Below are 12623 nucleotides of genomic sequence, written 5' to 3' on the forward strand. Positions count from 1 at the left end.
ACTAAAAATATATCTAATCACTTACCTTACCACAAGTCTAATCACTTACCAAAAACACATCTAATCACTTACAACAAGTCTAATCACTTACTAAAAACATATCTAATCACTTACCTTACCACAAGTCTAATCACTTACCAAAAACACATCTAATCACTTACCAAAAACATATCTTAGCACTTACCACAAGTCTAATCACTTACTAAAAACATATCTAATCACTTACCACACATTGCCATCTATTCCATGGATGCGTCTTGCGCTTTTAAGTCTTGAGGACATTATCTGAAAATGAATTAGTTAAATAATTAGTTGTGTATTATCCAGCAAAATGAGATCTAGACCAGCGATTACAGGACTATCAAATGAATTATATATTTAGAAACATATTTATAGCATTTTCCATTATAATAATTGGACAAACTAACTGACAGGCAGAGAACACAGTTTCATGTTGAATGCCATGGATTCATTTTTAGGCGATTGTTTGTTACATCATCTTAAAGTGAATGTAAACTTTCATGAATATACTTTTAAAAACAGGGGCACTTTATTCATGAAACTTTACATTGCAACATTTTTTTTTCTTTTTCTGCAGCAAAGCCAGATCGGCGATCCCCTGCCCGCAGCTCCTCTGTACTTACGTCAGCAATGACTAAACTGGCTTCCTCCAATCATGGCGTGAACCCTAGAGCGTTCATCTCGTGAGGCCACGCCGTGATTGGAGGAAGCTGTTGGCATGTATCATTGCCCAAGCAGTTCTGGTGAACTGCTTGTGCAATGCCGCCCCCTGCCCATTCGCGGCCAATCGGCTGCTAGCAGGGGGTGTCATTCAACCAGATCGTATGAGATTGGGCGGATTGATGTACGCAGACTCAGATGCATCGGACGAGTTAAGGAGCAGCAGTCTTAAGACCACCGATTCTTAACTCCTGTTAAGAAGCATTAGGCACAATACGGCTGTGATAAATCGGCCCGTGTGTGTGATAGAGAATGTGTGTGCTAAAAAGAGACTGTGTGCGTTTGTGTGTGAAAAAAACGGTTGTGAGAGAGATTTAGCATGCTCTATCTGAATCTTAGAAAGAAAAAAATGTGGGTTTAGTATCCCTTTAACAGTTCCAGCTATAACATTTGATTTTAATTTAAAAATAAAGAACTGGTTCCAGATAACTTGAATTCCTTTATATAAATAGTTTAACATTTGAATTCAGAAAATTATGTGACCTTAAAACAAAATAAATATATTTGTGTGGTTGATTATTTTGTTTTAAATAAATATTTGTTATTACGACAAAAATATGCTTCATGAAAATTGCAATTAAGTAAATATCCTGCTTTTTTTTTAATGAAAAGGAAAAATAAAATACAAGAAACATTTTCCCTACAGCGCATTTGTAAAGGTATTTGTTAAAACCAGATTTTATTTTTAGTTAAATTATCTTAAAGGGACATAAGTGCATAAATAAAATGCTGTAATTTGTTATTGCACTATAGCTTGTATATAACTTTGGGTTCTATCACAATCTTTCGGCGAACGGATTTTGGTTTTCCATCTGCATTGGTCGTCAAGTTTCTAGGGTGATCACATTGCAAAATGGATTTGCTTGCTAAAAACCAGCAGTTGCGAAAACAACTTTACAACAGAAAAGCTCCTAGAAACCGGGCAGTTTATCTGAAACTAAAAGATACAGTATCCAATTGACACCTCTGTTAAGGTATAAAAAAGGTTTATTCATGTATTGTTACCCCTTCAATGTGCAAGGGAAATTCTTATTTGCATATGACATTAGCCTATTGAAATCCAAATCCATCCTCAACATGGATTAACCATATGAATGCCATAGGTATGGTGGCATAAAGGACATACTTCTATACTCACATCAGGAAACCAATCTACAAATCGCATGTCTGTAATTTTTATTTTAACATTTGATTTTAAGTCAAACATGCACTGTTTGTCACTTATAGTACTGGTGTCTTCAAAATCTGTTTTTAAAATGTTTTTGCGCAGTCACGACTTTCATAGGAACCTATTGCAATCTGCACCATTGCTAAACCCTATGAATGCATGTTGTATGTTGGCATGATGGGCAGAGTGGGCACAAATCTTCTATTGCGATATGGTCACTTTTAAACTTTCTCAAGTATTGTTGGTTTGGTTTTTACAATATTTATTTCTATTGTTTGTTGAAGAACTGTTCCCATTTTGGTGCATTATTAAAACAAGATGACTACGGGTTTCTATGGAAAGGACTAATAATATCTTATTATACTAAATTTTAACATTACAGCTCAAAAAACGTTATTGTTTAAAAAGATAGATAATCCCTTTATTACCCATTCCAAGTTTTGCATAACCAACACTGTTATATTATTAGACTTTTTACCTCTGTGATTACAATGGCCTCTAGTTATCAATGTCTGTCTGACCTGATCCGACAGTGCGCATCAGGTCCGACAGACATCGCTGAATACGGCGAGCAATGCGCTCGCCGTATTCAGCATTGCACCAGCAGTTAACAAGAGCTGCTGGTGCAACGCCGCCCCCTGCAGACTCGCGACCAATCGGCCACCAGCAGGGGGGTGTCAATCAACCCGATCGGGTTGAATTGCGGCAATGTCTGTCCGCCTGCTCAGAGCAGGCGGACAGGTTATGGAGCAGCGGTCTTTGTGACCGCTGCTTCATAACTGCTGTTTCTGGCGAGTCTTCAGACTCGCCAGAAACAGGGGCCATCAAGCTCCATACGGATCTTGTTAAATAGAGCCCCTTGTATCTAAGCCTTTTCTAACAGCCCCCTGATCACATGACTTCATTTATTATCTATTGACTTGCATTTTAGCCAATTAGTGCTGTGTTGTGCACAAACCACGGGTGTGAGCACAATGTTATCTATATGACTCACATGAATTATTAGTCTCCTGTTGTGAAAAGCAAATAAAAAAGCATGTGATAAGAGGCTGTCTGTTGTGGCTTCAAAACAGGTAGAAATTTACAGGTTTAAATGTTATAAAGTATATTAATAAAACTGTGTTAGTTGTGCAAAGCTGGGGAATGGGTAGTAAAGGCGTTATCTATCTCTTTAAAGTGAAGGTCAACTTCACGCAACTGCCCCATGGCATTGGATAAACTTTGCAAAATGAGGGTGGGTTTAATTCATAAAATTTTTTATATTTCATTATTTTTTTAAAGTGAAGGTAACTTTGATGAATGAAAGCCCGTTTTTAAAAATACTATTAAAAACAGGGGCACTTTCATTCATCAAAGTTTACAAAGCAGCCTTTTTGAGTAAAAACTAACCTCTTTTCTTTGCACAGCCAGAGTAGCTTCCCCCACACGTCATCAATGACTAATCCAGCTTCCTCCAATCACGGCTTTCCCCCCAGGGTAGTCATTGCCTGAGGCCATGCCGTGATTGGAGGAAGCTGAATTAGTCATTGATGACATGTGAATAGAGGATCTCCGGGTGGGGGAAGCTGCTCTGGCTGTGAAAAAGAAAAAAAAAGAAAAGAGAAGAGAACAGCACACTTGTTAATCCAAATAGTCATAAATCCAAAGCACTTCAGCCACCAGAAGAAATCTTTGTTAAAAGACCTTTATTTTCATTAGTTGGGTCCAAAAGTTTACAGGTACAACGTTTCGAACCTACAATAGGGTACATGACTAAGAGTCTATTGTAGGTTCGAAACGTTGTTCCTGTAAACTTTTGGACCCAACTAATGAAAATAAAGGTGTTTTAACAAAGATTTCTTCTGGTGGCTGGAGTGCTTTGGATGTCTGGCTGTGAAAAAAACAAAGGTAAGTTTTTAATAAAAACGGCTGCCTTCTAAACTTTGATGAATGAAAGTGCCCCTGTTTTTAATAGTATTTAAAAAAAATGGGCTTTCATTCATCAAAGTTTACCTTCACTTTAAATTTTTACCTTTTGAGCGCTCCGACGATAAGCGCATCTCTCCCGCCCGACATTTTGTCAAATTGATTGACAGATGAAGATTCTTAAAAGAACGAATCCTTGTTTCCTTCAGTGCGCTCTATTGCTTGGATTTCTATTTTCGTTTTGGCATGTGGAGTAGACACGCTTGTAGCAGCATTGGCTACACCTGGATGCACAGCCCGCCCACTCTCCCGAAGAATCGTCATCTGTCAATCAATTTGACAAAATGTCGGGCGGGAGAGCTGTGCTTATCGTCACAGCGCTCAAAAAAGGTAAACATTTTAAAAATAAAAAAAATATAAAAAAAATTTAAGAATTAAACCCACCCTCATTTTGCAAAGTTTATTCGATGCCGTGGGGCAGTTACGTGAAGTTGACCTTCACTGTAAACCATAACAATTTTGGAGTTGACTGAACCTTTAATGAAACTGTAAATTGTAAACCCGCTGCCTTGCAACATTGTATCTGCCTAGGAGACCTTCAAACAAGATTGCACCTCTATGACCTGGTTTTATCGAGGTCCAACCACAGTCACAACAGTGTATTTCAAAGTGCTTGCTCCTACATTATTAAACTTGTAAACTGGAACACACCACCTACCTAGGTATGCTTTTTGACAAAGAATACCAAGAGAACAAAGTACATTTAATAATATAAATGTTATTCTTTAAAAAGATAGATAATCCCTTTATTTACCATTCCCCAGTTTTGCACAACCAGACCGGTTATATTAATATACTTTTTATCTCTGTGATTATCTTGTATCTAAGCATCTGAAGACTGCCCCCTTATCTCAGTTCTTTTGACAGACTGGCATTTTATCCAATCAGTGCCGACTCTTAAATAACTCCACGTGCATGAGCACAATGTTATCTATATGAAACACATGAACTAACGCCCTCTAGCTGCGAAAAACTGTCAAATGCATTCAGATAAGAGGCGGCCTTCATTAGCATATGAGCCTACTTAGGTTTAGCTTTCAACTTAGAAGAGAACAAAGCAATTTTGATGATAAAAGTCAATTAGAAAATTAGGACTTTCATGTTCCTTTAACATGGATCTTCAAACTAAACATTTGGTACCAAAACACTGAACATAATTGAAATGACCAATGTAGATACATTTGAGGTTCCAAAATATAATTTATCCTCAGTAACAGAACTAAATTTAAACTGTTGATGCCCCCACATGACCTTTTTAATGGGCACACCAGCCAGCTGATTTTACTGACCAGCCAGTTAAACTTGTAGCCAATGCTAAGCTAAAATGAGCTATTATTAAAACGTTTCAATGTTTAATGCACAAACTAGCATTAAATAAATGTATGTTAAATTATGCAACTAATCTGTGCTTTGAATAGCAGAAAATTTTATAATATTAAGAAGTATTACACTGCCCGCACCCGGATACTTTATAATGCCACCCGGCTGGCAACATTTTCTGTGAAATACATACTGCAGAGGTGGAAAATTGGAAACATTGAGAAGAATTAACAGTCTTCAGTAGCTGTGAGCGATTCCACAAGCAGCGAGCAGCACGATAAGCGATCAGCATGCCTGCAGAATGGGTCGATAATAATAAGCACATCATTAGGTAACGCAGAAGTCAAGAACAGTAGTAAAAATAAATATTCTCCCCAAAGCTTTAAAAAGGGTCAGTAAAGTCAAAATTTCATGATTCTGATAGAGCAATTCTAAACAACTTTCTAATTTACTTCTATTATCAAATTTGCTTTGTTCTCTCTGTATCCTTTGTTAAGCAGTAACCCTACATACATACTGGTAACTAGCTAGTAATTGGTGGCTGCACACATATGCCTAATGTCATTGGCTCACCCGATGTATTCAGCTAGTTCCCAGAAATGCTGCTCATGTGTCTAACTAGGATTACTCTTCAACAAAGGATACCAAGAATACAAAGCATATTATATCATAGAAGTAAATCGTAAAGTTGTTTAAAATGACATGCTCTATCTGAATCATGCAAGTTTAATTTTAAAGTGATGGTAAACTTTCCACTTTTTATAATCCGATCCTGCGGGCAGTATTAGAATGGCAGATTAAAAAGTAAGTTACAGCGCATCTTCATTAGAAGTGATTACAATATCACCAACATTGAGGATCTGATTGTAAAAAGTGGAATGTTTACCATCACGTTAACCTTAGAAGAAATACTAGCAAAGCATATCACATAATTTCCATGCTAATTATTGTGATGATAGATGGTTCAGCATAATAGCGTGCTAATGGTCATTAGCTGATAGGCACTTCCTGCTAATGGGCATTGGCTGATAGGCACTTCCTGCTAATGGGCATTGGCTGATAGGCATAATTAATATTTTTAACATCAGTCTCCTTGTTTTAGCGTCGTTCTTTTTTATAACTTTGTTTTATCTAAATGGGGACATTTAAAATGTATTTTAAAAAATGTATATTCCTGTCCAGAATAAATCAGTGTTATCTGCAAGGTGTCTCCACCAATAAAGCAAAGGCAGTTGTCCATATCTGTAAAGGGACAGTCATTTTTATACACCCCCTGAATTGAAAAATGTCTGCTTACAAAAAAAAAGTTTTAAAAGCATTCAAACTTTATGAATAATTTGCACATTGTGCTAACACACTATTCACTTAACTTATCTCTGTTTATTGTGACAAATTACAGCTAGCTGTAAATGAGTAGGTGCACTGTTCTAAGCAATCACTATGTAGTATGTAGATGATTCTGCAAAATTTTCAGCATACGTAGGATACAACAATTTGCAAAATAAGTCATGGATGTTGTAGGGCAATATTGTTTCAATTTCATTCAAAATTATTTTTGGGGAATTAAACTGTTTTCAATTTCATTCAAAATTATTTTTGGGGAATTAAACTGTGGTTAAAAGGGAGAGTAAGACTAAAAATAAAAACTTGCCACTTGTTTCTGGGAGGAATCGGGGACCGGATTTGAAGGGTAGCACCCCCAAACAAGTGGTATCCCTAGGTGCCTCATCAAATTGCTGGCAAAATACTATAAGGGCAACTTGATCCCCTGCACCCTGGTCGATCGCACCCCTTTTAAAAAGCAGTGGACCGGGGCTCAATTCCAGTCCGGCGCTAAGTTCCAGGAGCCCGCTAGGTTTTGCCAGCCCTACGGTGTTTACCTTATCTCCTTGACAAAATATGCACTGTCATGTACATTGTAGATATCTTAAAATGGATTTAATGGTTGCTTGCTATTATTTCAAACATAAATATATATTTATGTTTCAAAGAATAGAAAGCATCATTAAAGGGATACAAAACTCAATTTATTTTCTTTCATGATTCAAATAGAGCAGCAATTTTAAGCAACTTTCTAATTTACTCCTATTATCACATTTTCTTCCTTCTCTTGCTATCTTTATTTGAAAAGCAGGAATGTAACCTTAGAAGCCGGACCATTTTTGGTTCAGAACCATGGGTAGCGCTTGCTGATTGGTGGCTAGATTTAGCCACCAATCATGAAGCACTACCCAGGTGTTGAAGTAAGAATGGGCCGGCTCCTTAGCTTAGTTTCCTGCTTTTCAAATAAAGATAGCAAGAGAACAAAGAAAATTTGAAAATAGAAGTAAATTAGAAAGTTGCTTAAAATTGCTGCTCTATCTGAATCGTGAAAGAAAAATGTGTGTTTAGTATCCCTTTAAAATACCTTTTACTCTATAGATATATACAATGCTTTTAAACAATATGCATTGCACATAGTCACCTCTATGCTGATGACACCCAGATCTACCTCTTCACCCCTGCTCTCTCCCCCTCTGTCCTTTCTCATGTCAGCGACTGCTTATCTGGTATTTCTTCCTGGATGGCCTCTCACCACATAAAGATTAACATGTCCAAGACTGAGCTCCTTCTAATCCCCCCCTCAAGCTCTACGCCGACTTGTGACTTCTCTATCCCTGTTGACGGCATCACCATTTCCACATCGCCCCAAGTCCGCTGCCTCGGAGTCACACTTCACTCAAATCTATCCTTCGTCCCTCATATCCAATCGCTTTCTACATCCTGCCGCAACCATCTACACAATATTTCCAAGATTCGCCCTTTTCTGAGCGCAAACACCACAAAGCAAATAATCCACTCCCTTGTTATTTCCCGACTTGACTACTGCAATAACCTACTTACCGATATTGAGATGAGTGGACCGAGCGCTATATGGGGGGGGCGGGCCTTAAGCTTACTTTCAGACTAGACTCCTAGTAGGCTAATAAATCACACTTACCCTATATAAGCTCCCAGACTCACTTATACAGTATAGTCTTGAGAAAGGCCTAATCGCGTTGGCATACTGGTGAGCATGTTTTTAATCATCATTACAGGGAGTGCAGAATTATTAGGCAAATGAGTATTTTGACCACATCATCCTCTTTATGCATGTTGTCTTACTCCAAGCTGTATAGGCTCGAAAGCCTACTACCAATTAAGCATATTAGGTGATGTGCATCTCTGTAATGAGAAGGGGTGTGGTCTAATGACATCAACACCCTATATCAGGTGTGCATAATTATTAGGCAACTTCCTTTCCTTTGGCAAAATGGGTCAAAAGAAGGACTTGACAGGCTCAGAAAAGTCAAAAATAGTGAGATATCTTGCAGAGGGTTGCAGCACTCTTAAAATTGCAAAGCTTCTGAAGCGTGATCATCGAACAATCAAGCGTTTCATTCAAAATAGTCAAAAGACGACCACCACTGAACAAGACACACAAGCTGAAACGTCAAGACTGGGCCAAGAAATATCTCAAGACTGATTTTTCTAAGGTTTTATGGACTGATGAAATGAGGAGTGAGTCTTGATGGGCCAGATGGATGGGCCCGTGGCTGGATTGGTAAAGGGCAGAGAGCTCCAGTCCGACTCAGACGCCAGCAAGGTGGAGGTGGAGTACTGGTTTGGGCTGGTATCATCAAAGATGAGCTTGTGGGGCCTTTTCGGGTTGAGGATGGAGTCAAGCTCAACTCCCAGTCCTACTGCCAGTTTCTGGAAGACACCTTCTTCAAGCAGTGGTACAGGAAGAAGTCTGCATCCTTCAAGAAAAACATGATTTTCATGCAGGACAATGCTCCATCACACGCGTCCAAGTACTCCACAGCGTGGCTGGCAAGAAAGGGTATAAAGAAGAAAATCTAATGACATGGCCTCCTTGTTCACCTGATCTGAACCCCATTGAGAACCTGTGGTCCATCATCAAATGTGAGATTTACAAGGATGGAAAACAGTACACTTCTCTGAACAGTGTCTGGGAGGCTGTGGTTGCTGCTGCACACAATGTTGATGGTGAACAGATCAAAACACTGACAGAATCCATGGATGGCAGGCTTTTGAGTGTCCTTGCAAAGAAAGGTGGCTATATTGGTCACTGATTTGTTTTTGTTTTGTTTTTGAATGTCAGAAATGTATATTTGTGAATGTTGAGATGTTATAATGGTTTCACTGGTAAAAATAAATAATTGAAATGGGAATATATTTGTTTTTTGTTAAGTTGCCTAATAATTATGCACAGTAATAGTCACCTGCACACACAGATATCCCCCTAAAATAGCTATAACTAAAAACAAACTAAAAACTACTTCCAAAACTATTCAGCTTTGATATTAATGAGTTTTTTGGGTTCATTGAGAACATGGTTGTTGTTCAATAATAAAATTAATCCTCAAAAATACAACTTGCCTAATAATTCTGCACTCCCTGTATTGTTTATTGTATACAGTGTTGCACTATTTTGTTTTCTCTTTTTTCCCTTTAGGATTTTTTACCATTTTGAGGATTTTATTATGAGTAGTTGACTCCAGCATCCAGTCTCTACTCTTGCATATGTGACTTTGCTTTTTTACTGATTTTGTTTGGTTCTTTTTCACTTATATATATATTTTTTCACTATTTCTGTTAATATATATATATATATATATACAGTTTGTGGGTCCCACATTTTTTGTTTTTTTCTTTTGGATTTTTTGGATTTAGCTTTTTCATTGAGCTTGGATACAACTTTCAGACATTCTACACATCGCCCTTGTTTACACTGTGTTTTGGATTTTAAATTTGGAAGCTTGGAATTTTTTCTACACACCACAACACTTTCTTCCTTTTTTTCCCATCAGCACATCTTCACGATGTTTGGAGGACACTTATTTAGACTTATATGGGACTACTATTTTTTGATTGACAATTCAACATTATCACACACCATTTTCACTGGAATTTTCGCCACCTTATTTATAGGTTTCTTGATTGTATTATTGTGATTTATTTTTGGCATCATTTGGTTCACAATCGCACCTATGTTTTGAGCTACTGAGGTATATACATATATATTATGGTATAACCTCCAACGTAGAGACACTCTGTGGTATGCTATATCACTGCTAGACTGTACCCTTTTGTTTTTATTGTATTGTTATACATGGATCCATGTTATTAGTTTTTACATTGTTATTTTAATAAATTGTACTTGTATATTCTCATCTAGCCTTTTAAGCTGCTCTAGCACTTACTCATAATCTACTTACTGGCCTTCCTCTTTCCAGCCTCTCCCCCCTTCAATCCATCCTAAATGCCTCTGCCAGGCTGATCAACCTTTCCCGTCGCTCTGTATCTGCTGCACCTCTCTGCGAGTCCCTTCATTGGCTCCCTATTCACAGCAGAATTAAATTCAAAATTCTCACCCTTACATACAAAGCTCTCACCAACACACTCTACCTATCCTCTCTAATAAACAAGTATACTCCAGCCCGCCCACAAAGATCCAACAATGACCTGCTCCTTGCATCTGCAACTATCACCTCCTCTCATGCTAGACCGCAGGACTTCTGTTGTGCAGCACCTACCCTCTGGAACACTCTCCCTCGTGCCGTCAGGCTTTGCCCTAATCTATCTTCCTTTAAATGCTCCCTGAAGACTTTTCTGTTCAGGGAAGCCTACCACCCAACTCAATAATAAATGAATTTCACTTACCTAACATTTCCCTCATCTAACTCTGTATTAACATCTTTCTCAATCTTGCAGTCCTCACCTCCTGTTTCTCAACCTCCTTCCCTTCTAGATTGTAAATTCCCACGGGAATAGGGCCCTCAATTCCTCCTGTATGTGTTTGTAAATGTTGTCCTGTCTCTTACAAGTCTTGTATTGTTTTATTTAAATGAATTGTATCCATGGAGAGCACTGCGGAATATGTTGGCGCTTCATAAATAAAGTATAATAATAATAATAATAATAATAATAATAATAAACACTAAACTACATTCCCTGTAAAATAAAAAAGCCACCTAAACCCCAACACTAAAAAATAACAATAGCCCTTAAAAGGGCTCTTTGTAAGGCATTGCCCTAAAGTGATCAGCTCTTTCACATTTAAAAAAAAACACCTCTACAATACAAGTAACTCCCCACCCCCCCAAAATAACAAAATCTAACTCAAAAACTTCTTAGAAAATAAAATAAAAATATTTTATTTCGTTTAGTACTTGCGGTGGGTATCTGGCGGCATAGGAGTTAATATGACACCAAGAGAATGAAGCAAATTAGATAACTATAAAATATATTGAAAAGTTGATTAAAATTGAATCCTAACACTTTAATTTTTTATAATTAGATTTTATTTTAAAAAGTTCAAATATTGTTAAAATCATAAATTAACATTGTGGTGTCCATATTTAAATTGTGTGCAATTTGCATAATTTAAAAGTGTGATTTGACCTCTTTTTTTACAGTTATTAAACCAAAAACATTTTAGTTATTACTAACAGATCATGTACAGTAACCTTAACATTGAAAGCCACGCAGACAAAATTTATGTTTGCTAAAACATCCTGGGAAAACGCTGCTTAAAAATGTTTTCTGATGAACTGAAATACTGCTATCAACGTTTCTCCATTCAAGGTATTGTCACAACACAGATGCAATTGAAACCTTGTGATAATGAGTTATCGTGGGGTTTCAATTTGATTGGAATTTAAAAAGGACAAATTCAAAAATCAAAATGTATTCTACACTAAAAATCGCGTTTGTAACGCATCCGTAGGTGTCGCCAGTTGCGCACGCATCCTCAAAGGAATGTTGGCTGCGCTCGCAGCCAAAATAATCCACCTGGATGCAGCAAAACTGCATCCCAGTGGATTCCACAAATGGCAGGATGGTGAAAGAAGTGGATTCTTTCACCACCCTGTCATTTTCGGAATCCACCTGGATGTAGTCTAGGATGCAGAAGTCTTAAAAAAAAAAAAAAACAACAACAAAAAAATACAACCGCCCGCACGAAACAACGAAAAAACACGTAACCGCCCGCAAAAAATAATAAAAAAAAAAACAGCCTGCACAAAGCATAACAAAAAAAAACTAACCTCCCGCACAAAGTATTAACAAACACTGATACCGCCAACATCGCAAAATAATAAAGTAATTAACCCCTAATCCACAAATAACATAATTCAAATATTAACCCCTAAACCGCCAACCCCCCACATCGCAATAAACCTAATTAACCTATTAATGCCTAAACTGACAAATCCCAACATCGCAATAACCCTAATTAACCCCTAAACCACCAAACCCCCACATCGCATTAAACCTAATTAACCTATTAACTCCTAAACCGCCAACCCCCTACAATGCAAATAACTAATTTAATTACTAAGCCCCCTAACCTAATATCCCCTAAATTAACCCCAATACTAAGTTA

General features: G+C 37.5%; 1 protein-coding gene across 2 annotated transcripts in view; it reads right to left on the minus strand.

Annotated features, from left to right (window-relative positions):
- Positions 1–12623, minus strand: part of KYAT3 (kynurenine aminotransferase 3) — a 45070-nt gene that overhangs the window by 27416 nt on the left and 5031 nt on the right. Inside the window, exons 2-3 of one of the 2 annotated variants that reach the window (XM_053693923.1) lie at positions 5388–5488; positions 227–285 (exon numbers count right to left, since the gene is read on the minus strand). In XM_053693923.1, the coding sequence (XP_053549898.1) occupies positions 227–285; positions 5388–5486 (158 nt within the window). In that variant the 5' untranslated portion in view covers positions 5487–5488. The remainder of the gene's footprint in view (positions 1–226; positions 286–5387; positions 5489–12623) is intronic. The other variant, XM_053693924.1, reaches the window with a different exon arrangement.

Source organism: Bombina bombina, chromosome 10, assembly GCF_027579735.1.
Source record: "Bombina bombina isolate aBomBom1 chromosome 10, aBomBom1.pri, whole genome shotgun sequence".
Lineage (NCBI taxonomy): Eukaryota > Metazoa > Chordata > Amphibia > Anura > Bombinatoridae > Bombina > Bombina bombina.